The sequence below is a fragment of the Artemia sp. Qi Xiang Cuo genome, chromosome 17, assembly GCF_049724085.1.
Source record: "Artemia sp. Qi Xiang Cuo chromosome 17, ASM4972408v1, whole genome shotgun sequence".
NCBI lineage: Eukaryota > Metazoa > Arthropoda > Branchiopoda > Anostraca > Artemiidae > Artemia > Artemia sp. Qi Xiang Cuo.
Window position 1 is genome coordinate 33,389,930 of NC_142810.1, and position 25,445 is coordinate 33,415,374.

Genomic DNA, 25,445 nt, shown 5'->3' on the forward strand with positions numbered 1-25,445 from the left:
CTAAAAAGCTTCTTATATGAATTTTCCTGGTTCATTTTTAATCTATTTCATAAACAGACTTTGCTGGTGAGCTGACAATATTCTCTTTTCTTTCAAATTCCAAGAAAATGTGAAAATATTCAACCTGAGATTCTCCAACCAAATGTAACAAGCTTTCCGATCATATTAGAGTAACTGACAAAATTAGTGTAGCAATAAATACCTGATTCCAGTTTTCGAAATGATATAATTACTAAGTTAAAAATTCAATAAACACCAGGCAACTAGATGGTTTCGATGATTTTTTCACACTAGCACCAGTTTCACCCTGTAGAAGTTACCCATACTCTTTGGTCTAGCCAACAGTTTTTCTTAATTTTTAGTAAGCAATTCCAGAGGCAACACTATAGCGTTGCATATAGTAAAGACCGTACGGCTGCAATGTTTTATTATCTATTATTTTTTTTCCCCAGAGGCACTTCATATGGAAGGGGTCGTCGTACAAACGTCAAAGGGGACTCATTCAATTGGAAATCGAGAGTTCTAGTGCCCTTTTTAAGAGTCAAAAGTGATCGGAGGGCAACTACCCCTCCCACGCCCTCTTTTCCCCAAATACATCCGATAAAAATTTTGAGGTGCAGCCATCTTGTTAAAAATAGTTCAAAGATCATATAGCAAAAACTCCGGGTTCGACACAAGGGCCCGGGGGCAGGTGTTGTCAGTAATGCCCCGGGGGCAAATATGGTTCTTATAGAAGAGATGCTATTATAAACTTCAGAGAGTGCTCATTTGATTGGCCATTAAAAGTTCTAGTTACTTTTTTAGAGTCAAAAGATGTTGGAGGGCACTAGCCCCCCCCCTTGCACATTTTTTTCTCAATTGCATCCGATAAAAAATTTGAGAAAGGCATTTTGTAAAAAATAGTTCAAAGGTCAGATAACAAAACTCTGATGTTGACACAACCCCCCGGTGCCCGGCGGCAGACGTTGAAAAGTAATGCCCTGGGGGCATATAAGGTTCTTATGGAAAGGATGCTCGCATAAACTTGAAAAAAGGCTCATTTGATTGGAAATTGAAAGTTCTAATTCACTTTTTCTAGGTCAAAAGTGATCGGAAGGCAACTATTCCCCCCCCCCCGCCACCGACTTTTTCCCTCAAATCCATCCGTTAAGAACTTTGAGATAGCAGTTTTTTTAAAAATAGTTCAAAGATTATATAACGAAAACTACGGGGTCGAAATATCCCCCCCCCCGGCCCAAGGGCAGGCGTTGTAAGTCATGCCCTGGGGGCATATATGGGTCTTATGGAAGGGTTGAACGTAAAAACTTCAGAGAGGACTCATTTGATTGGAAATTGAAAGTTCGAGTTCACTTTTTAAGTGTCAGAGATCCGAGAGCAACTAGCTCCCCCCCCCCCCCCCGCGCATTTTCTCCCCCAAACCCATCGGATGAAAATTTTGAGAGCCATTTTGTTAAAAATAGTTCAAAGGCCAGATAAGAAAAACTCCGGTGTCGATACAACCTCCCAGGCCCCGGGGGCAGGCGCTCTAAGTTATGCTCTGGGGGCATATATGGTTCTTATAAAAGGCATGCTCGTATAAACTTCATAGAGGGCTCATTTGATTGGAAATTGAAAGTTCTAGTTCACTTTTTAAGTCAAAAGAGATCGAAGGCCAACTAGCCCCCCCTCAATACACCCTTTTTTCCCCACACCCATCCGATAAAAATTTTGAGATAGCCATTTTGTTAAAAATATTTCAAAGGTCAGATAAGAAAAACTCCTGTGTCGTCGCAACCCCCCAGGGCCCGGGGGTAGGCGTTGTAAGTAATGCTCTGGGGTATATGGTTCTTATCGAAGGGATGTTCGTATAAACTTCGGAGAGGGCCCATTTGATTTGAAAATTCTAGTTAACTTTTTAAGTCAAAAGAGATTGAAGGGCAACTACCCCCCCCCCTCCACGCCATATTTTCCTCAAACCCATTCGAAAAGAACTTGGAGAGAGCCATTTTTTAAAAATGATTCAAACATCATATAATGAAAACTCCGGGGTCGACACAATCCATCAGGGCCCGGGATAGGCGTTGTAAGTTATGCACGGGAGGCATATAGTTGTTTTGGAAGGGATGCTCGTATAAACTTCAGGGAGGGCTCATTTGATTGGAAATTGAAAGTTCAAGTTCAGTTTTTAAGAGTCAAAAGAGCTCGGAGGGCAATTAGCCCCTCCATCACGGCCTTTTTTCTCCAAATCCATCTCATACAAATCTTGACATAGCCATTTTTTTAATAGTTCAAAGGTCAGATAACAAAAACTTCGGTGTCAGCGTTGTAAGTTATGCCCTAGGGGCGTATATAGTTCTTATGAAAGGGATGCTCGTATAAACTTCAGAGAGAGCTCACTTGATTGAAAATTAAAAGTTCTAGCTAACTTTCTCAGAGTAAAAAAAGATCGGAGGGCAACTAGCCCCTCCCCCCTCCACGCCTTTTTTCCCCCAAGCTCATCCGATAAAATTTGAGGTGAACATTTTGTTAGAAATAGTTCAAACATAAGTTATTAAAATTTCGGGGTCGACAAAACCCCCAGGGCCCGGGGACAGGCGTCGTAAGTTATGCCCTGGTGGCATATATGGTTCTTATAGAAGGGATTCTCGTATGAACTTCAGAAAGGGCTGATTTGATTAAAAATGTAAAGTTCTAGTTCACTTTTAAAGAGTCAAAAGAGATCGAAGGGCAATTAGCCCCTCCCCTACGCCCTTTTCCTCCCAAAACCCATCCCATAAAAATTTAAGATAGCCATTTTGTTAAAAGTAGTTCAAGCATCAGATAATACGAACTACAAGGTTGACACAAACCCATTTTGTTACTTTGATACTAGTTTTGATAATTTGATGAACATTTGATGTTAAAAAAAGTTTGATTTTGTAATAAGGAATTTTTAAACTCGAAACTTTTTGCAATCAAAAACGAACAAAAATAATTAAAAAAAAAACTTTCCGAAAAAGAAGTTTTCAAAGAAAAATAAAGGCCATTTTTAAACTTAAGATCAGCAGATACAAATACCTGTTAAAATTCAAGCTCAAAACGATCAGAAATTACTATTAAAGAATAAATGAAAACCAAAACGGACAGAAATTAAATAAACAATCATAGCAAAAAAACATACAACAAGTAATAATATAAATGAATAACTAATCTTAAAGCGAGTAATACTCAAACTGATTATGCAAATAGAGCTTAAACGAAGCCTGAAACGAACAAAAAATCACTACAAAAAAGAGTTTGTGTATCGCCTCCTTCTCTCACTGTAAAAGTCTAAAACCTACTACGTCATTGGCGCTTTACTGGAAATTATATGTGTTTTGAACAATGTTGGAGAGTGTATACAAAATCAAATTGAATATTTGATATATAATGATAGATAGATAGTAATTTATTCAGCCGCTAGGCCATACACAAACATTACAATGATTATATAAGCCAGCATACACTTAAGTAAATGGTATAACTACTAACAACAAACAAAAACCTGAAACCCATTATTTACATCTTTTTAAACCCTCTTTTATAAATCCAATCACTGCTATAATCGTCTCCCGGGATGAGGATTTAAGAATCCCAGGAAAAAACACTTCCCCATCACCTAAATACTTCGATCTCAAATCCGAAAGCCCCTGACACATCGTCAAAAAATGAAGTAAATTTTCTTCCCCCATACCACATAAAGAGCAAGTATAACATGATTCCGGGCCCTGAGCATTTCTTTCGAATACTTTCAATCTGCTTTTTAAGGGCAAACCATTCGCTCAAACCTGGAACCACAGACTCAAGTTTTCCGGTGGCAAATTGAGCTTAAAATAATATTCGTCTAAAAGACTCTTTTATCTTAGAATACTGGCGCAAGGTTTCAGATTTTCGAATCTGTTCATGCCAGAGTTGGATCTCTTCATCCTCCTTAACATGTTTTAGCTTCCAGTACTAATTGTTGAAAGATTCATCAGCTCAAGATTTATTTCACTATAATTTTATTTTCATTTTCAACGCTTTAAGAACTTGAAAAGTAAATATTTGTAATATAACTCGTTTTCAGTGAAGCTCCAATGACGCAGTAGGCTTTAGGTTTTCACAGTTAAGGAAGGGGGCACTATCCAAACTCTTGTTGTAGGTGAAACTATACTCGTTTTGAACAATTTTAGAAAGAACTAATAAATTAAACTAAATATTTGATGTATAATTATATCAATTGCTGAAAGCTCATCAGTTCAAAAGTTTACTGTAATTTTGATGCTTATCTTCAATACAAAGTACGAAAGAAAATATTTGTAATACAATTCGTTTTCAGTAAAGCGCCAATGACGCATTAGGTTTTAGACTCTTACAGTGAGGGAAGGAGGCGATACCCAAACTCTTGTTTGCAGTGATTTCGGTGTGTTTCAAGATTTATTTGCATATTGAATTTAAGTTTCAATCGCCTTAAGATTTATTTATTGATTTATATTAGTATCTATTGTATGTTTGTTTGCATTGTTTATTTATTTAATTTTTGTTAGTTTTGGGTTTCATTTATACTTGAACAGCAAAATGTTTTTTTTTTCGTTTAAGCTTCATTTGCATATTCAATTTAAGCATTACTCGCTTTAAGATATATTTATTCATTTATATTATTACTTGTTATATTTTTTTTGCTATAATTGTTTATTTAATTTCTGTTCATTTTGGGTTTCATTTATTCTTTAATAGTAATTTCTGGTCGTTTTGAGTTTGAATTTTAACAGGTATTTGTATCTACTGATCTTAAGTTTAAAATGGTTTTTGGTTTTCTTTGAAAAACTTCTTTTTCGGAAAGTTTTTTTCAATTAATATTAATTAACAGTAATTTGAAGAATATTATAACTTCTGATTATCAAAACAGAAATGTCAAAAACACAGGAATGTCGTAACAAACTTTTATTTATGTCTTAGCAAATAGAGAACTTCCCAAGAATCTTCAATAAACAGCGTACCGTCACCGAGGGGGACATTCGCACGACTGATTCTATCAATTTCTTCAATGTCGAAAGTATCCTCTGAAAATAAAACAGACACAAGTTTAATGAAAAAAAATATACAATAAAAGTTTTTTTTTCTCCACAAATGGCGTTGACCAAACCCAGTTACATAATAAGAAATTTATAATTCGACAAAGCAGTTCAAAAATACTAAATTTATCTGACATAAAACTTTAATAATAACTATTATAATAACATTATTTATTACGTCAACTTCTTAAAGTTGAAGGCTACCTCTCAGAGAAAGAAAATAACTTTTAAAGAAAGGAAGACAGAACTGACCCGAAAATCAGACTATTTTCTCTTGTTGCTACATTTAGTACACCTACTGTGTTTTGTAGAAAACGTCCAACACTAACACAGAAAATTTATAATTTATTCACATTCATGCCAATACTATCCTGCTATGTGGATGTAACCTGTGATAAAATAACACAGCAAGAGGATGTTAACGAGTTTGATAAGTCCATCAAAATAAGCAAAACCACAAGAACTAATATGTTGTGTCGTAAGCTGTTGGAAAATATGACTCAGGTACAAAGGCACTCCGAAAAGTTGAGTAGTATGTACTTGATGTTTCCATAGAAATTTCCTGAAGACATGTTTAGGAAAGATATTGTTTGACCTTACTGCCTAGGCCTACAAGTTTACAATACAACAAAGTTCAAGATGGTTTTGTCATGTTTTATAGATGAAGAATGATAAATTACAAAATATTGCTCTTCGACAATCCGACTGCTTTTTGGCAATGTTGTCGAATGTAGTGGGGATGGGTCATAAGACAAGAATTAAAGGAAGTGGAAATTTGTTGTTAATGAGTTGTTAATGGTAAATAGTTTTTTAGACAGCACTGCTTTTCAATTACAATTAAATCCAAATCAAAATATTAAAAGTTAGGTTAAACTTTTATTGAGACGTGAATCAAAAGTGAACTTTGATAGAGGCAAAGCAACATTTTTCTGTACAGATAATAATAAAAGACCGAACATTTCAGCTTCACATCCATAAGCCTGCCTGTTTAAGTTAATTTTTTTTTTCCTCTTCCTTACCTCCCTTCCTTTTTTTCCGTAGACAGAGGCTTCCATATATGAAGCCGAATTATTCACTTTTATAATAATATTTTTACATTTTTTTGTTTACTTTCAAAGCTTATTTTAGTTGTGTTGTTAGTAGTAATACTAGTATCAGTAAGTTTTGGGTAATGGAAACTTGAAGTCTCAATTTCAATATCTAAATATTTTACTTTCTATTTTACAATGCTTTCCCTTTATTTTTGATTCCTTTGCAATCAAAGTGCTTTTCCTGTAGGTGTTCTGCATTTCCTTGCAAAGCAAATGCATTTCTGGCGTTGAAAAAAGCAATGCATGACCGTTCAGCGTTAGTCCGTATATTTTTTTTCCAATAATATATCTTCTCGGGATAATATAGCCCTACATTTGGTTACCTATCTCTGATACCAGCAATTAGCAATCACTCAACGTCATAATTACACGTTCGTCCCTGTTAGAAAATGTTGCCTCGGATTTCTTCTGGTATTCCTAATTTTGTTTCCGAATATCATTTAAGATTTTATGAAAGTTTTCGAAATCTTTTTTAACTCTACGAATGACTATAAAAATTTTATTAACAAACACAGTTGGGGATTCACCCAACTCCTTCAACAAGCTTTTAGAGGCCTCATTTTTTCTAATTTTAAATACCCCCCCCCCTCACAAAATAAGAACCTACTTAATTTCTATATAAGAGTAAAATAAAAACACCGTTGAGACAGATTATCACACACAGTACTTACCTGGAACTGGATATAAACAAATATTCAAAATTACGACCTATAATAAAGTTAGTTACTTTAAAAGCTAAAATAACAATTTTATCCTTAAACCGTGTTATATATCTTTTGATTTGCCCCACTTTAAGCAAATGATCACAGAACCCAGTTTTGATAAGTGACAACAGAAATAAAACTACTATTAAACAGATCCATTATCAACTTAATGAGCTGTCACTGGAACATAGCGGGCGGAACTTGTTTAACATATTGGCACAAAAAAATCCCATGTACAAAGCTATGTATTTCAGAAAAGAAGAGGGGGATATTGGTCCCAGAAAAATAAAAAAAATAGTATCCGAAAAGTTCTCTTTTATACACAATATTTATCCCATCAGCCTACGAATAAGTAGCCTAATGTCCCCTCTTCCTTCTGCCCAAGGCGCTGGCTATATACAGCGATGACACCTAGGATCAGAAATACATCATAGAAAAAAGAGAGCAAATTTCATTGACAACATCCCAAAAACTCAGCCTTCCTTTCGGAGAATGAGAAAACCCACCTTCATGAACTTTTTAAATTGAAATCTAAAATAAAATTTTTAGAAGATAAAAAAGAACTATTTACCATAAAGCTTGAATAGCTCTTCCTTAAAAACATTTCTTGGAGGACCAGAAAACTTTTCCGGATCGTGATGCATTACAGCAACCAGATACTTGCAGTTATCAGCCGCTATTTCCTTCATGCGTTTTGCATAGAGCTCCCGGTCTTTTGGGTAAATGGCCACCAGAGAACCACGATCCCAAATAGCTTCAAATTTTCCAAGAACCTTTGTTGGTATTTTGAATAAGTCAGTCAAATAAATTTTTAGTCGAGAGTCGGGTGTCTAAAAAAATAAAATAAAAATAAATAGCGGAAACAAAATATAAACTAAACATAACCTATCGAAAGTATCCTAAATACTATTGCTTCTTTTCCAAATTAATTTGAAAAAGTTTTTAAAAAAAAAGAACAAAGAGCTACATTAAACCAAAGACGAGCGGAAAAAAGAGTCAAATATAATTCAAGTGCAAGAGGAGCATAAATCACAACAAATAAATAAGGGAGATCCAAACGAATAGAAATTACAATAACTAATCAAATTAAGCTTAAAACGAACATAAACAAAAAAAAAAAGAAACTCATATTAACTAGGATTACTGAAAAGATCTAACGAAATGCAGATTGACAGTTTAATATATTCCAATATCCATTCCTACAGCGATTCTATCTAATAACGTTATAAAAGAGAAAAGGCTTAAGATGTATTTTGTTTTCAGGAAAGTTTAAATGACATTCTGGTCTTTTTAGGAGGCTCTAGCCCCACCCCTCTTTGCTTTAACTTCTGTTCGTCGAAGTTTAGCTTGATTATTTATCATTAATTTCTGTTTGTTTTAAGTTTTACTTATTTACTGATAGTGATTTATACTCATTTTACTTTTGGCTTTATTTCCACTCATCTTAGGTTTAATGTGCCTCTTTACCTTTCTTTGAAAAACTTCTTTGTGGAAAGTTTTTTTTTAAATTAATTTCTGTTTGTCTTTAATTGACATAGTTTTTATTGGACAATAAAAGGAATATTTGTACAGCCTTTCGGTTTTCTCCTTCAGAATTAAGATTTTGGCTCGCTATTATTGTAGTGAACAAAATTTTTGCGACATATTTTGATAACAGTTGTACTTTAGAACTTTGGATGGATGGGTACTTTGAATATCATTTAAATAAATAGATTGAAAAGCTGTTTTTTTTTGGCATCTATAGGATTGAAGCCATTCTTATCACTGTCATGTTACAGCTCTGAATACAGACAAATGTTAATCGACCATCTCCCTCAACATACCTTAAAAGTTCAAACATAGTTCCCTTAGGAGCTCCCGAGATATGGCAGATAAGAGCTTGACAACCTTGAATGGACATAAGTCTTTTGATTTAGTTCAACATTCCTCTCAATATTCCATGCAACCCTTAACATAATACCATTAGCTGTTCCTGAGATATTGAAATTATTATTTCACATTGAAGATTTATTTCAATATTGTTGTAGTACTATTAACAGTAGCATTACCGGTAATCCTAGGCATTTGACCATCTGAAAACGTTATATTTCGTTACTATTCATCAACTACGTTTTATTATGATAAGCCAAAAACAAATTGGAATTATTCACTACTTGTTAAAGGGTATGTGCAAAATTCCTAAGCCTGAAGAAAACGTTGCTTCTGCTATGATTGGACAAACCGTATAAAATCCACGCAACCTCAAATTTACCCAAACAGCAGTCTTTTAAAGCAACGTTTGTTAGGAACATTCTTATGCTGACTTGAAATGTCAAATTTTTCTGTATCCCATATATTTGTACCGATTACAAATTTTTACAAAAGGTTTTCCTAAAAACAATTTTTTCAAAGGAAAGTAAGGAGACATATGAAAACCGAAGACGAGCAGAGATAGTCTTGTAATAGTTCAATCTTAACACGAACATAAGTTACTATCGACGAATAAATGAACGCTAAAACGACAAAACAATCACGTCAAACATAAAGATACTGCTATACATGAACAAGTGGATACTAAGAGGAACAGATATAAAAATCAATAATCTAGTCAAAATAAAAAAGAACAGAAAATACCAAAAAGAGGAGTATACCTCCAGTCCTGCAGTGGCACAGTCGGTCTGATCTCAACTTGGTAATACAAGAAAAACAGCTCGAACTCAGCATTAGAAACAACAAGAAGGGCTCAGAATTTCGATCCGGGGATGTTTGAGAAAACCAAAATAAAAGTAACTTATTACAATCTCGTCCTTATCTTTGTTTAAACTTAGACCTAAATTTTGGTGTTGATATGTTTCAAAAGCCTCTCTGTAGTGCTGGAACCCACCTTTATCCTGTGAAATTGTTGTTCATTGTATATTCCTCTTCTTCTGGCCACTTCCTATGGAAGAAGTGGACGCAGAATCTACGTCAGGAACTTCAGAGGGGTGCTCATAAGATTGAAAATTTAAGGTTCAAGTGCCTTTTTAAGAATTGAAAGCGATTGGAGTAAAGCCAGCACCACCTCCCGGGCCCCATTATACTACCTGGCCACCTCATACCCCCCCCCCCAATATCCGATCAAAATTTTGAAATAGCCATTGTTCAAAACAGTCAAGCGGCCTAACAAAAGCCTCCAGGCACTCCTAATTCTACCCCGGAGTACCACCTCCTTATCCCAGGCCACTCCTATTTTACTCAATATAAACTATCGACAAGACTCATCAGCTATGTCAAGATCCGCAATACATTTTTTGCAATATAGTCATACATTTTTTTGCTTCGAAAATAGCTGTCTCGCCACTGTTAAAACTTTACCTTAAAATTAAAACGAATTAAAATAAAAGTCCGACTAGAAAACCAAATATAAACTGATAATACAGCTCACCTTAAAAAGAGAAAAGCCATCACCTTCGCTCCTGAGATATTCCAAAGACTGTTCTTTAAAGAAATCCAATATGGCCTGTTCCACCCCCTCGATTCCAACAACTGTATGTCCAAGGTCGTACAGCCTAGAAGAAAAACGAGATTTACAGTTGTTTTTTTTTAAGTTTTAGGATAAGCTTTCCATAATTCTTATTCGTCATCTCATAATTTTCTTGCTTTTTCTAAATGGCAGCTGTTTGCTGATAATCTTTGACCATTACTATTTATTTAAGTTGCAGTCAAACTCACTTTGGGCCCCGTGCAAGGTTTTTTAAATGGCAAAATTTAGCTTATAATTGAAATGACCCTCTCCTCACACCTATACCAAAAACCCTATTGTGTGAGCCCAGAGTAAGTCAAGTATTTTATCAGACATTGTAGAACCTGCTACTGTCGTTAAAACTGGTTTTCATTTAAGTTGGCTGAAGTTGACTGCCAAGATTGTTCTCGTAATCCTAAAGTAACAATCCAAGACGGTCTATTTGATTGTCAAAAGTATGGAAAACTTTGATTTGCCTTTAGCTTAAGGTTTATGTTCCCTGTGTAATCTTTAGTGTGTTTTTTTTTTCCGCTCCTACGGTTTTGATACATCAACGAAAGGTGACATTTTTTTATATCATTCCCTAGCTAAGATTCAGCTCTATCCATCTACCAAACCGTATTTATAAAACTTGGTCTACATGGTTCTTGTAGACTGAAAATAAGTTGAAAATAGTTGAAGAAAAGGACAATGATCTTATTTTTAAGCAAGTTTAGATCCTTCTCTAAGAAAGAGTCTGAGTAATATCAAAATTATGGTTCGGTGAGAGTATAGATTTGAGAATAATGAATACAAATTCGGTCTTGCTATTTGATTGGAAGTCAAAATTATCGTTCTCTTTCAATAATCAAAAGTGATCGAAGGGCAGCCACCCCCCATACGCCTTTTACCCCCAAATATATCCGATCAAAATTTTGAGAAAGCCACTTTGTTCAAAATAGTACAAAAGGCAAATAAATATGCCTCTGGGGTTGACACCCCCAGCCTCTGTGATAATGACTATAAGTTATGCGAGTTGCCCATTGTTAACACACTAGAAGTTTTATTTAAAAAGAGGGCATGTTTGATCCTAGGTCTTTAAAAAGGCTGGGGTATTAAGGTGAAACTTTAAGAGAGTGCTGAGAGGGATGCCAAACACAATCAAAACACAATATGTGCTTGCTGGTTTTGAAAAGGAAATATCAGCAATACATAAAGAACGAATGACAATATCAAATTGAAACTTTCAAGGTATGCTGAGGAAATATTGAAGCAAGATTGGAGGACAGCCAGCCCTACCCCCTCTTTGCTCTTTTTAGGTGCCCCTTCTCCTCATCACTGGTCGAATTTTGAAATTGTCATTTTTTCCAACTAGCCAAAAGGTCTAAGACTATACTTCAAGGGATACCATGCCCCTCAGGGAAAGGAATGTAAATTATCAAATTTGCCCCTTATTTACATAGAGGATTTATAATTAAGAAAAGGGTAAATACTTGACTCTGAGTGTATTCGAGAAGGCTAAGGGCATCAAGGTGAAACTTTCGAGAATGTTGAGGGGTATGTTTTACTAAATTAAAACGCACTATGTGCACCCAATTTATCAAAAGCAGGATCTGCGATATTGTAAGAACGGCTGAGGGTATTCAGTTTAAACTTTCAGGAAATATTGAGGTGGATATTGAAAATTGGTTGGAGGGCTTCCAGCCCCCTCCCATGATCTACCTCCAAAAAGATTCGATTAAAAATTTAGAAATAGAAATCGTGCTGAAAATAGTCTAAAGGTCAAACAACTATGGCAATGGGGATGACATAACCCCTTACAGCTTTGGATAGGGACGCCAAATAAAGAAAAAGACACATTGTGTGCGTGCTGGTTGTCAGAAGGACGTATCATAAATAACGCAAGAATAGCCGAAGGTATTAAGTTTAAACTTTCAGGGCATGTTGAGGAGAATGTTAAAAACTGGCGAAGGGCAACCAGTCCCCCTCCCATTCGCTTTCTAGTTGCTCTCCCTCCAAATATATCTGATCAAAACTTTGGATCCATCTTGTTCAAAATAGCTGAAAAGTCAAATAACTTTAGGCCTTTCTTCAGGGAAGGCTTATGCCCTACAGTCCCTGGGGCGAATGTTGTGAGTTCTGTAAGTTGTCCATTGTTTATATACAAGTTTGGTTATTGGGAAAAGAGGGCAAGTTTGATCCTGAGTCTCCAAGAGACTAGGGGTATTAAATTAAAACTTTTAGAAGATGTTGAAAGGGATGTCTGACAAAATCACAACACAGTATGCAGGAGTGTTGTCAAAAGGACACAACAGCAATATATAAAGAACAGCTAAGTGCATTAAGTTTAAACTTATAGGGCAGGTTGAGTGGCATTTTGAAGTAACCAAAAGACCCTATGTGCATGCTGCTAATCCTACTTCTACAGCTATTGCTACTGCTACTACTACTCATGCTGCTACTGCAGTTGATCTAAATAAAAAAGTTTTAATTGTGTCCAGGTTGTCAAAATGGCAGAGATACAATGTGCATGCTACTAATACTGCTTCTACAACTATTGCTACTGCTACTACTACTCATGCTGCTACTACAATTGATCTAAATAAAAAGGTTTTAATTGTGTCCAGGTTGTCAAAATGACAGAGATACAATATCTCAGAACAGAATATGGCATTAAGTTTTATTTTGCAGGAAAAAACTGTGGAAACGATGTAATTATTTAATATCTCAGGAACAGCTAGGGGCGTTATGTTGGAACCTTCGGAGCATGTTATTGGGTATGTTGAACTAAATCAAGACACAGTGGTCACCTAAGTTTATCAAAAGGGCGAATTTGCGCAATCTTAGGGACGGCTAAAGGTATTAAGTTGAAACATTCAGGGCATATTGAGGGGAATGTTTAATTAAATATGGATTTGAAAAGAGTGTCAGCAGTATCTCTGGAATGGCTAAGAGCATTAAATTGAAACTTTCAGGGGATGTTGAAGCGTGTGTTGATCTAAATCAAAACGCACTATATGCACGCAGGTTCTCAAAGGGGCGTACGAGCAATATTTCAGGAACGATTAAGCTTATTTAATTGGATCTTTCAGGCCTACTACAACTGCGAATAGTTATGACTGCAACTGCGACTATTTACAACTTTGATTGCCTGTGACTGCTTGCGTTTTTGACTTCTTGTGACTGCAACTAATTCCGACTTCTACTAATTACGACAGCGACTGCAACTACTTGCGACTGTGACTATGAATACTTGACACGATAGCTGTGACAACTTGGGATGGCGACCACTTATGACTGCTACCGTGACTACTACTATTTCACTAAATTGAAAGAATTTAAATGCATCCAGGTTACTAAAATGACTCAGATAAAATATCTCACGATTTGAGGAGGATATTAAGTTGAAACTTTAAGGTAAAGTTGAAGGGGATGTAAAACAAAATCGAAATAAAGTATGAGTATCCAGATTTTCAAACGAGTGCAAAAATTCAGGGCATTATGTTGGGACTTCAGGGTGTTTTTGGGGATGGTAAACTAAATCAAATGACACTATGCATATCTAATTTTGTCCAAAGAGCTTATCTGCAATATCTCAGGAACAACCAAGGATATTATTAAATCGTCAGGGAATATTTAGTGGAAAATTGAAATAAATCAAGACACACTATGTGCATCCAAGGTTGGCAAAAGGACGTATCTCCAATATCTCAGGATAGGTTAAGGGAATTAAATCGAAACTTTCACAGGGGTTAAAATTCCGTCAGCCATATAGAACCCAGAAGATTATGCGGATTTTCAACAATTATATTTGAATATTATCCTCCATACCCCTGTATGCAAAGCATAGTAGTACAACTATTACTCAAAATATTTGGAAAATTTGGTTTAACATACAAATAGTAAGCCATAATGCGTATTCTTATAGAGAAAAACCGTAAAGATATAAAATATAATTTTTTTTAACCAGTAAAAAGACTATAGGCCTATCAATTAAAAACGAACAGAAACTAATTTAAAAAAAACTTTTTTTAAAAAAGAAGCTTTTCAAAAACAAGTAAAGAGCTATATTAAACCAAAGATAAGAAAAAATAAAGTAAAATAACTTTCCAAGCATGTTACTTGCTTTAAATTACTATATATAGATAAATTAGAACCAAATCAAACAGAAATTACAATAAATAACCAAGTCAAAACGTGCAGAAACTACCACAAAGAGAAGTAGGACTAACACCTCTTGTGCTTTCTAAAGACCAGAAAGTAATTTATACTTTACTTAAAACAAAATGAACTGTACTCTAAACTTTTCTCTATTATAAACTTGATAAATTCAAAATTATTGAGACTTTCAGGAATGAAGATCATTATATAAATTATATATTAAACTGTCAGTCCATATTCATTTGTTCTTTTCAGTAATCCTGGTTATATTGGTGATTTTTTTTTTTTTTTTATTTATTTTTTTTTATATTATGAGAAATAAAAATATATCTGGGAATGAAATTGCTATCAGTAAAGTGCAAATTACGTTCTGATCTTAAGAAGACACGGGGACGTTATCCCTGCTCCTCTTTGTGGTAAATTCTGCTCTTTTTCAGATTGACTTTGTTATCTATTGTAATTTCTGTTTCTTTTGGGTCTCATCTATTTATTGGAAGTGATTTATGGTAATTTTACGATTGAAAAATTATTTGACTTCATATCTGCTCATCTCTGGTTTAATGTAGTAGATATTTGCTTTTCTTTGAAAAACTTCTTTTGTGGAAAAAAAAATTAATAGAAGAGCTTTTATTCTGGTACAATTGCTGATGAACAAATAAAATGCAAAAATGGATATTTGGTGACGAGTTTGTAGATTTTAGTTTAAAACTATGAGACCTTTCTAAAATTCTGAGCAATACACTAACATCTATTATTTACAAGGACATAAGTTTGTAACTGATAGACATGCCTTCAACAGTTCACAAAAACAATGCATAAATCTTACTCTTGACCAACTTTACACCTTAAAATAAAACTAAAAAAAACAACTAAAAAAGCAACTATTAAAGTTTCTTTCACCCAAGATTCAAGATAAAATTGTCTGGATTAAATCCAAGATGAAGTGTGCCATATAATTTTGAACAATACTCTTCTAATATTCTGAAATTAATGTTGGATATACTATGAACAATTGCTTGGCCAAATCTGTTCTTAGGTAGGGCTCAAGGTTGATTTTGTTGTGTGTGCTTAAAATTAAAAAAAAAAGGAAATGGTATTAAAAAAAAATTGATTCCACATATAATTGAAATTATAATGAAACTGAATACAGAAGTTCGCTCACTTTATAGCCTTTGGATATTTCTAATCCGAGATTAAACATTACCTTTTAGAGATACCAAACTGTAAAGACAGCTGCCGCCTATTAAAGTAAAATTATGGGCTGATATTTACCATTTCATATCAATTGTCTTTCCACACAAGGGTATGAAAAACGTCAAATTGTTTTTTCCTTCAGTAAGTTTTTCAATATGATTAGACAAGAAATCATTAACACCAGTTTTATGCCAGCCAATGTCTTTGTTCCCCCATCGTTTGCTCCAGTATTCCACTCTATCATCACCCATTTCTATTCTAAAATAAAAAGATACTGCTAAAATCTAAATAAGCCTATATAGTTGGATAAAATTCATATCTTAATACATTAAGAGTTAATAAGGAAGATAATACATAAAACGTTTCAAAATACAAACGAAGCAGATCCCTCCCAACCTAAATTCTATACGTGACCGTATTTTGGAACTTTATTTTTAAGGCAAGTCACAGTTCCTTCTTGATTTTTTTTAGTACCATCATGATTGCAGCAGTAGCTGCAACCTATTAAAGAGTCTTTTCATGAGTAAATCATAAGGTCAAAGCAACATCAAATGTTATTTCTGTCATTGCTTTTTGGGTTCTGGCTTTGTTCATGATTCTTCCTAAGAGTGTGGAAATCTATTCATGTTATACCTGCTCTGAAGCCCAACAGCAGCTCTAACCTTATTGGCTCATACATGCTGATAGGAATACTCTCTTGCATTGGTACGGTCTATGAAAGCATTTCTAATAAAACTCTTTATACATACCAAGAGCCAGGAGCATCCCGAGACTCATTTCATTGGGGGGACGATCTTCGTAAATTTTACCACATCGCTACCTGATTTATGCCGAATTTTCTGCAGAAATCAGAAAATTTTGCTAAATTTCTGCCAATTTTACAAAATTTCTGCCGAACATTTCGCCTTCGGCGAAAATTTTACCGAATGTCAACATAGTTGGGGGGCACCCCTGCCGAGAGCCAGGTAGACTTACTAACGATACGTAGTATGAATTCCGCTGGAAACGCTCAATACTTGGCTACCTGAATAGTCATCACCAGAGTACATTGAACTTAAGATTCAAGGGTTCAATCTTTTGATATTGAGGAATCTTTCAGTAGAGTCTGGCATAAGGGCGTGTTGAAAAAACTTCAAGCTCATGGAACATGAGGTTGTAGACTTGAGGCTCTAAAGAGTTTTCTACAAAAAGGTACTCTCCATGTAGTTCTTGATGGATTGCTTTCACTGAGTGTCTAGTAAAGGTTGGGTAACATCCTGGGACCCACAATTTTCCTGGTGCATATCAACAACATAGCAGACAATGTAAACCAATCAAATAAACAAATAAAAGATTTAACGACCAGATTTAAAACCTGATCAATTTAAAAGAACACATTGCAAATTAGGCAGATTTGTTTAAAAAAAAACTGAATTACATTAATTTACAAGAACAAGGGGACACACTCAATTTAATAAAAACTAAGGGTGTTATTTCAGCTTTTTATGTAAAAATGATATTTATGAAGCCAAATATTTGTTGATGCGATTTTTTCAAGTTTTCAAACATGTCACTAGTAGAATGCCTTGATGAGAATATTCAGACATATGTTCAAAATTAATTACCCTACATGATGACTTCAAAAGTAGATTTGAAGATATTCTGTCAACGGATATACCACCACAGATCCTAAATCCATTTGACGAAATGGAAGAATAGAATGTGACATTACAAGAGGTACTACCCAAGCTTAGCACTACCAAGGAGCTGAAGATGAAATTTAAAGAGGGTATCAAACATTTTGTCTACAGGCAGAAATACCTGAAAATATCCTGGACTGTGGAGAATTGCGAGAAAGCTTTTGATAGCATTCCCATCATCATATCTTGTCAAAAAAAGGTCTAGTTTCATTACAAACCTTATAACAACAAAAAAAAGCAGAATGAATATCACAGAATGGGGAAATCTACGGTTATTTGTAACAAAACTGAAAAAAAACTGTAACAAAACCTCCCATGAGAATTATAACTGTTTTGTGATTGTCATTGCAGAAGTAATGTTATTTTAATGATGTTTGATTTTAATTATATTGCAACTGTTATTATATTAAAATGTAATATGAAAACAATAATAGTTAATAGTTTAATAATGAAATATTTGAATAATTACAGCAGAAGAAAATTTTATATTTTAATTTTTTTCACTCCAAATGGGGAGTTTTTTTTTTACAAGATAAGGAAGAATTGATTGGTTTCTTGTGCTGTGAGTAGATGTCAAAAAGGAAAGTTGTATGGAATCACTTTTTTGACTGACTAACTTTACTTTTTTGATATCCACTCAAACCAAAATTAATTAATTAATTAACCACTAAATTCTCGCATTCTTTTTCAAAAACTATTCATCCATGGTTGCAAACCCGTCGTAACAAAATATCCATAGTTAGATCTAATCTTCACATTTTTTGTTGGGTTTTGGGAATATGGTAGAAATTTAGGTGCAGGGGATCCACCAGAACCAGCAAAATTTTTAAACTAGTGTATGAAAAAATAAAAGGTTGGGAACCTCTGTCCCAGGTTCTCAAAATTTATTCACGGCCAACTGTATACAAACGTTTACTGGTTTTCCAACCAAAATTTTCCTTGAGAGTCCCAAAAATTTATCAGATTTTAAGTGATGTTTGTTCCATTTTCAAACAAAAAAAAAAAAAAAAAAAAAAAAAAAATGCAAGTACTGCAGTAAAGAAGAACGTGCCTTCCATTTATTATTTTTTATCTTGTTGCCCTTTGTTACTTTGTATGGATGGTGTGGTTGTAGAAAATTTGAATGGGGCTAATTTCACTATAGGTTGAAAGTTCTAGTGGCTTTTTTTAGGGTCAAAGTAATTGGAAGACAGCCTCCTAATGTGCTTCTAGATAGCTATTTTTTTCAAAATAGTGGAAAGGACTGATAGGTACACCTTTGTCTCTATTCAAAGTTCTTTTTAAAAGCAACAGTTGCATTCAAGCCCCTCCCCCCAATATGGTTGGATATAAACCTAAAATGTATAAAAATTTCATTTTTGCAGGCTCAAACATAAAAAAGAAAACTTGAGGAGTGATAGAAAAGAAGAAAAACAAAAACAAGAATACTTCAACAATAAACAATCAAAAATTAGACAATTTTTAAAAGATCAAAATTAAACAATAGCTTCTTCATTTGCACTCACAAATCAGATGTAGGAGCAAAAATTCAAAAGAAGCTTCAAAGAACTGTTTTTCAGCAGATGGCACAATGACAGTTGGTTCAATCAGAGATGGCAAAGCAGGTTTCAGCAGAATCCAAACTGACGAAAATACCATTGCTGGTATGCCCAATGGCCAAAATCAGACCTTTTCATACTTTTGAGATAATTGCCAAAAAAACCGCTTGCTTAGCTACTCTTAAAGAGAGGATCATCAGGGTAATACATGTTCATGCAGAATTTGGATAAAGAATATAGATGATAGCCCGTGTTTGCGAAGTTAGGCCAATTGGGCAAACAGCTAGTTATCACAGATGTTTACTAAGTTGGGTCAATGAATCAACAAAGTAAATATGACATCTACACATGGAACAAATTGTAGTCTGATGTCACAACATGAATTTCAATATAAAAATCTGAGATGTAACAGGATTCAACTTTTTATCACTTTGTTGTTTGGATAAATAAATTAGAAAGGAAAAAGATCAAACACATACACTGTTCTATGATGTCTGACTCCTCCAGGGCATGCCTTGATGACTAATAAAGGGATTTATCTATAATACTTGTGGATTATAACAAGAGGATGGAACAGACTTGTAATCCTTGTGTTTTGCTTTAGAGAGGAATCAGTTGTCAGTATGCACTAAAAAGCTGCCAAGAACTTTTTTGGGGCATCAATTTTGCATTGAGAATAGTTTACTTCAATGACTGTAAAGTCAGAATCACAGTCATACCTGAAACTGATCTGTACTGGTAACAAAATTGAGTGGCTGAGCCACTTTTCTGAATTCCACTTCACTTGAAATCTTTCCCTCTTAGTCCATTTTCTGTTTCTGAAGAAAGTATCAGGAGTTTGCTAAGAGTCCAGCAGAAAACCATTATCTTTGATCACATGCCCTTGATGTGGCTCAGGGTTTGTTCTTAACATTAGGCAGACAGTTCTTAGGTTTTCCATAGAAAACGCATGTATGTTTTTGGCTAATCTTTTGATGCCCAAATGCATACTGTACACTTCCTTGACACAGGCCACTTTCAGTCTACCTCTGCAATTTTATGCAGTGTCCAAACAGCATATAAAAGCTCAAGATATTTACCCCCTCCCCTCCTAGATTTCAAAAATACATTTTCAGGTATTCTCATTAAAATGAACCTTTTTTGATATTTTTGTAAAAAAAAATTGACAGAACAATAAAACTGTCCCCCTAAATTAGTATCTTAATGCTAAATCCAAGTCAAATTTCTTTTTTTTTTGTGCTCAACAGACATATCAAGATTTAAACATTTGAATTGAACATCTACAAATTTCAGGATTAAAAAAAATTATTAGAAACCTACCACAGCTTGAAACCCCAAGAATTTAAATCACCAATCTATACCTATCAAATACAAAAATAACAAACATATAATTATTTGTTTTTTAAGGAGTATTTCAACTCATTTACTTAGTTTGAAGCTCATACCTACATGCATCTTTATTAGAGTTCATTTTTTCCTGATGATTTTGGTCTTTATTCAAAAATTTTCGGATGAATAGAAGAGGAAATACTAACAAAGAGCTCTAAACTGACAGGACCCTAGACTGATAGAACTAGTCATTATAAATGTTCACCAAAATATTGAGGTAGAAATCAACTGTTTAATAAATAGATATGGTGTTTGTGTCAATTAAACTTGCTCCTAATGCAATTTTATCTTACTTACTTACTTATTGCTCTTGCTCAGCAGGGTTGCCAGTGTAGAGGGAACTGGTTGACAGTTCTGTCAGTCTTCTCCAAGCAGCCCTGTCCAGGACTAAGGATGGGGTCTCATTTGGGTCGATGTTGCGGTTGAAGAGGCGTTGATTTATAACATCATCCCATCTGGTGCGTGGCCTCCCTTGAGGACATTTCCAGACAATTGAGGGATTGAAGTTCGATATGATCCTTCCAGTGGTAGTTAGCGGGAGGCGGAGTAAGTGGCCATATCATCTTAGAGAACGAGCTTCTACATGGGAGGAGAGGTTCACCAACTTGTAGGTCCTCAGGATCTCAGTATTGCGGATCTTGTCATACCATTTGAAGCCTTCAACTCAACACAGGTGTATAGTTTTAATGGCATCAACCTTTCTTAGCTGTGTCTGGGTTATCAGCCATGTCTCAGAGGAGTACTGCATGATGCTTAATACTGTGACGTTGTAGATATGGGCTTTTGTAAGGCAACTAATTTGTGGTTTATGGAAGACTGCTCTCAGGAGCTGTCCAAATACAGAAGAGTAGGAAATGAGGATAAAGATACAACCTGTACATTCATAAAAGATATATTAAACATTAAATACTAGTTCTTTTAGGGGTGTATCAAGAAAAACAGACCAAAGAGATAGAAATACATACAAGACATTTAAAACAAGGGTTTTAAGTATAAGCAATAAAGCATTAACTAATCACTATTTCTTTTTAAAAATAGTGTTTTAATAAACAGTGTCAACTTAGATGAAATTTCAAAATTTACTAATCAAAATTTTACTTTTTATAACAATGTAGTGTATCTTTCAGTTTTAAAAGTTGGATATATTTTGCTTAAATTACAGCATTCACAATTTTATAAGAAAAAAGTCTTATTATTTCCACTCCCACCAAGTCTGTTGATTTTGAATTGAAGTTATCAAGTATTTTGCAGTAGGTTGCATAAAGACATGGCTAATTGTAGACAGAGAAAAGCCAAGACAGATAGTCCAAGTAATTGAGAGGCAAATGTTTAAATGGCTGGGGCTGCATTAATTAAATAAATTACACTATGTAAATTTAGACTATGTTAGGGGGGCAGGCACCCCTCTTGCCCCTCCCCTGGATCCACCAGTGCCCAAAAGATGATTCAAAACCAAATTTTTTTTTGGCAATAAAAAGTTTAACTCACTTGCTATAGTGGTCAGAAGTGCAAAGGCAAAAATTCATGCAGAAAATATTACATATCATATTTTTTATAAATGGTGAACAGCTTTTTATTTTTTTATGGCAGGGTGGTTTTTATAACTTGCTATTTTTATATCCATATTTTTATACCATTTTAATTTCAACAGATTCATTAGTACTTTAACCCTCACCAAATTTTATATTAAATTTATGACCATTTTCACTACCTACCTATGATACATAATTGTTGAGGTTCCCTTTAAATTGCTGGTATTTCTTTGTTTGCAAGTTTATTGAAGCAACCTATTATACACCCCCCCCCCCTAAAGAAAATCCTGGATCTGCCCCTGTCTAGGAGTTCATTATGTTCTAGATACCTTTCTGAGAATTTCATTCACCTAACTCAACTACTTTCCAAGATGGCAAAAAGCCCTAGACTAGAATTTTACCACAGGAACAACAGAAGCCTAATCTTAGGTTTTCTAACATTTAAATTTATACAAAAGAAACTTCTATAGCAAATCTTGTTTAGATACCCTTATTCTGCTTTACAATAATAGTCTTAGAATAAATCCATCAAAGATTGAGTCAGTCTGTGACTTAGATAGTTTATTCTAACTTTAAGATCATATGTCAAAGATTGGACATGTCCAAAAAGGCTTACAACTGAATTTGCAAGAAAAGTGACTATTACATTTAGAAAGAGCATAAAAAATGGCATCTAGCAGTATGTTCACTTTATTTGTAGGTCCATTAGGCCTGTTTCACAGGGGGAGGACCTTCACCTTCACTTGCATTTCCAGTTTTTATGCCACATTTTTAAATATTTGTGTCTATTCTCAGTCTTGAAAATCCTTTATAAACAAATACCCAAGTGCCATCTAACTAATCTAACCTAGCCTTACTTAACCTAAATTATCTGGTATATATCTATTAATGTTTTTGGTAGGTGGCATTGATGGTGTCTAACTACGAATTTGGATTATTTGAAAATGTGAAATGTAGTGAAATACATGATTGTTTTTCAGAATTTTATTAAAAAAAAAAAAATTGTGTTTGCAGATCTTTGAAACCTCATAGGCTAAATTTGGTAAATTTGCAGGTGGCACAATAATTTAGCTAGGATGAAAGTGAAAATATCATTTGATGTCTTTTTTATGCTTTTTCCTGATTTAACAGTTGATTCTGTCGCAAATTGCACCTTGAGCCCTTCATGGGGCCCCTAATGTATTTCATTTTGTAACCACACAAAAAAGTTATCAACACTAGTTAAGTTATGGAAAAGTGGTTAAAAACATGTAACTAGTTTAAGTTAATAAGTTGTTCAAGAGTAATATATTTCAAAAATACTATTTAAGGTAATAACAATTGAAACCTCATTTATTAGGCAACTCAATTCAAATCATTTTCCTACCATTTCAAGTTTTTCAAATGCCATCAACAAAAATAGCACTGAATTTTGCAATTCAAAATGTTGCTGTTGACAATTCAGGTAAAATTCCAATTCAGGGTATATATTTGCACATTTGGCGGGTGGGGGCATGTAAATTTCATGTTAAATTTGCAGTGGGCAACATAATTTAGCTAGGATGAAAGTGAAAACATCATTTGATGCTTTTTCATAATTCTATAAAATACCTTTGAGGTCCCTTTAAGGGCTCACAATACAATTTGCAACAGAAACAATTAGGCTATTGTATTATGAAAGAGCATAAAAAAGGCATCAAATGCATTTTCACTTTTATCCTAGCTAAAGTAGTGTGCCACCTGCAAATTCACCCTAAATTGGGATTGAACAAAGTTGTGGCTAAATTGGGATTTAGCAATACATTTAAGCAGAAGATCTATTTTGGGTAGATTTTTACCAAATCATATTATTGGCTTAGGAATAAAGTGAATATACCACTCAATCATGGGCATAGGCAGCATATTGTCTAGGGGGGGGGGGCAGTTGATAGTGTGATGGAGTTTTATCAACTGCTTTTTTCCAAACCATCTGCTTTTTCAGCCATATCTAATGTAAATTTGAAGGTCTAGGGAGGGGGGGGGGCAGCTGCCCCCCACCCTATGCCCATGCACTCAATGCCTTTTTTAGGCTCTTTCCAAATATAGGCTAATAATCATTTTTGTTGCAAATGAATTTTACCCACACACCTATATATACCAATTCAGGGTATATATTTTCACATTAGGGGGGGGGCAAATTTTAGGTCAATATCTACCAAATCATATTATTGAGTTAGGACTAAAGTGAATACACAATTAAATGCTTTTTTTATGATGATTACCAATATAATAAGCATTTTTATCTGAAATGAATTCCCGCCCCCCCCCCCCTATATAGGCTACACCGAACCGAACCCTGAATTGGCATATATAGGGGGGGGGGGGCTAAAATTCATGTGCAATATAAATGCTTATTATATTTGTAATCAGCATAAAAAAGGCATTGAATGGTGTATTCACTTTATTCCTAACTCAATAATATGATTTGGTATATATTGACCAAATTTTATTTCTGATGTAAATGGGAGGTAAGTTTAAAGTTAAGAATTTTATCAAAAAGGCATGGAGTATGGTAGTTTGTTCACCTTGTCCCTATGTTAGTAGCCTAATAGCCTAGAATTGTATATAGCCTATATATTTGCTGAAGATTGATGATGATTTTCCCTATGTAGAGAATTAAACTGTGATTGACAGAATCGGTTTTCTTGGCAAAGCTTCTTTTACTATTCTTTCCAGAGAAAAACAGCAATTAGCCTAGCACCTCATAAAAAAAATTAATAGGAATAATCTCAGGGTTGCCAAAACTTTTGGGGACAAAAGTGTCTAAATGAGCCAAAGTTGCCACTATGAATTTTCAAAACCTGTGAAAAAAGTGCCGAAAGGCCTGTGAAATTCGTCCTGCTTAGTTCTGCTACCTAGTGGTCTGTTAGCTGCATGAGTTCTGCAGGTATTTCCAGCTTTGACATTAACACTACCTATAAATTAAGTTTATTGCTATTTCAATTTGAAGAGATGCCTGAAAAAAATCGTCATGAGAATGTCAAAAGAGCAAAATTTTATATCGATTATCGATACCGCTACCTATTTTAGTCGAAAAGTAAAGAACCAATCATCGAGATTAATTTTCATTTCGGTATTTTTATAAGTTATTTGAATAAGATGTGAGTCGTTGATCTTTGGTAGCTATTAAAGATATTGGAGTGCGACAAGATCCAAACGGCTGTAGCAACGAAATGTCTATTCTGACCTACATGGTTTTGTAGTTAAACAAAAGACGTCGATAACCTTAACAACTCAGCCAACTGGTTGGTCCAGTGGTTAAAATCTCTTAACAACTCCTCTATCTTGCCGTTTTCTGAACATTTAGAAGTAGCCCTGAGCAAAAATGACGTTTTCGAGAACTAAAAAAGTGAGAAGACAAGGCCGATTGAAATAAATTTTCTTGAGTTATACTCGATAGAAACTGGTGACCAGCGTTTGACAAAAAATCACAGCTGAAAGTATGGAATATAACACAGAAACATTCGCTAGCGGCTATAAATAAAATTGAGCCGCAACACAACTTTTCTGTGAAGCTCCCTTCTTTCTATGACAGCAGTGTAATAAAAGTCATATACACACGGCTAGAAGCCACAGGGATTTACGTGGAACGCGTCAGCAGGGAATGGCCATGCACTTCTTCTTTCTA

At 34.5% G+C, this 25,445-nt stretch overlaps 1 protein-coding gene across 3 annotated transcripts; it reads right to left on the reverse strand.

The window, feature by feature from the left end:
* Positions 1-4,905: 4,905 nt before the first annotated feature.
* LOC148942124 (putative thiopurine S-methyltransferase) lies at positions 4,906-24,411 on the reverse strand. Of its 3 annotated transcripts, none has more exons than XM_089103772.1 (5): positions 24,343-24,411; positions 15,740-15,919; positions 10,250-10,373; positions 7,418-7,676; positions 4,906-5,039 (listed from the first exon to the last, which is right to left on the reverse strand). In XM_089103772.1, the coding sequence occupies exons 2-5, from the start codon at positions 15,910-15,912 to the stop codon at positions 4,921-4,923; spliced, it is 675 nt and encodes a 224-aa protein (XP_088959898.1). In that variant the 5' UTR covers positions 15,913-15,919; positions 24,343-24,411; the 3' UTR covers positions 4,906-4,920. The 3 variants fall into 3 exon arrangements, with proteins under 3 accessions (XP_088959898.1, XP_088959899.1, XP_088959897.1); XM_089103773.1 differs by having other exon boundaries at positions 15,740-15,914; positions 24,343-24,365; XM_089103771.1 differs by lacking the exon at positions 24,343-24,411 and adding an exon at positions 21,983-22,003.
* Positions 24,412-25,445: the final 1,034 nt, after the last annotated feature.

Coding starts and splice junctions, on each gene's coding strand:
- LOC148942124 (XM_089103771.1), bottom strand. Junction 7,677..10,249: donor ATGGCTTTTCTCTTTTTAAG/GTGAGCTGTATT, acceptor TTATTTTTTTAG/ACACCCGACTCTCGACTAAA. Junction 5,040..7,417: donor AGAGCTATTCAAGCTTTATG/GTAAATAGTTCT, acceptor TTTTATTTTCAG/AGGATACTTTCGACATTGAA.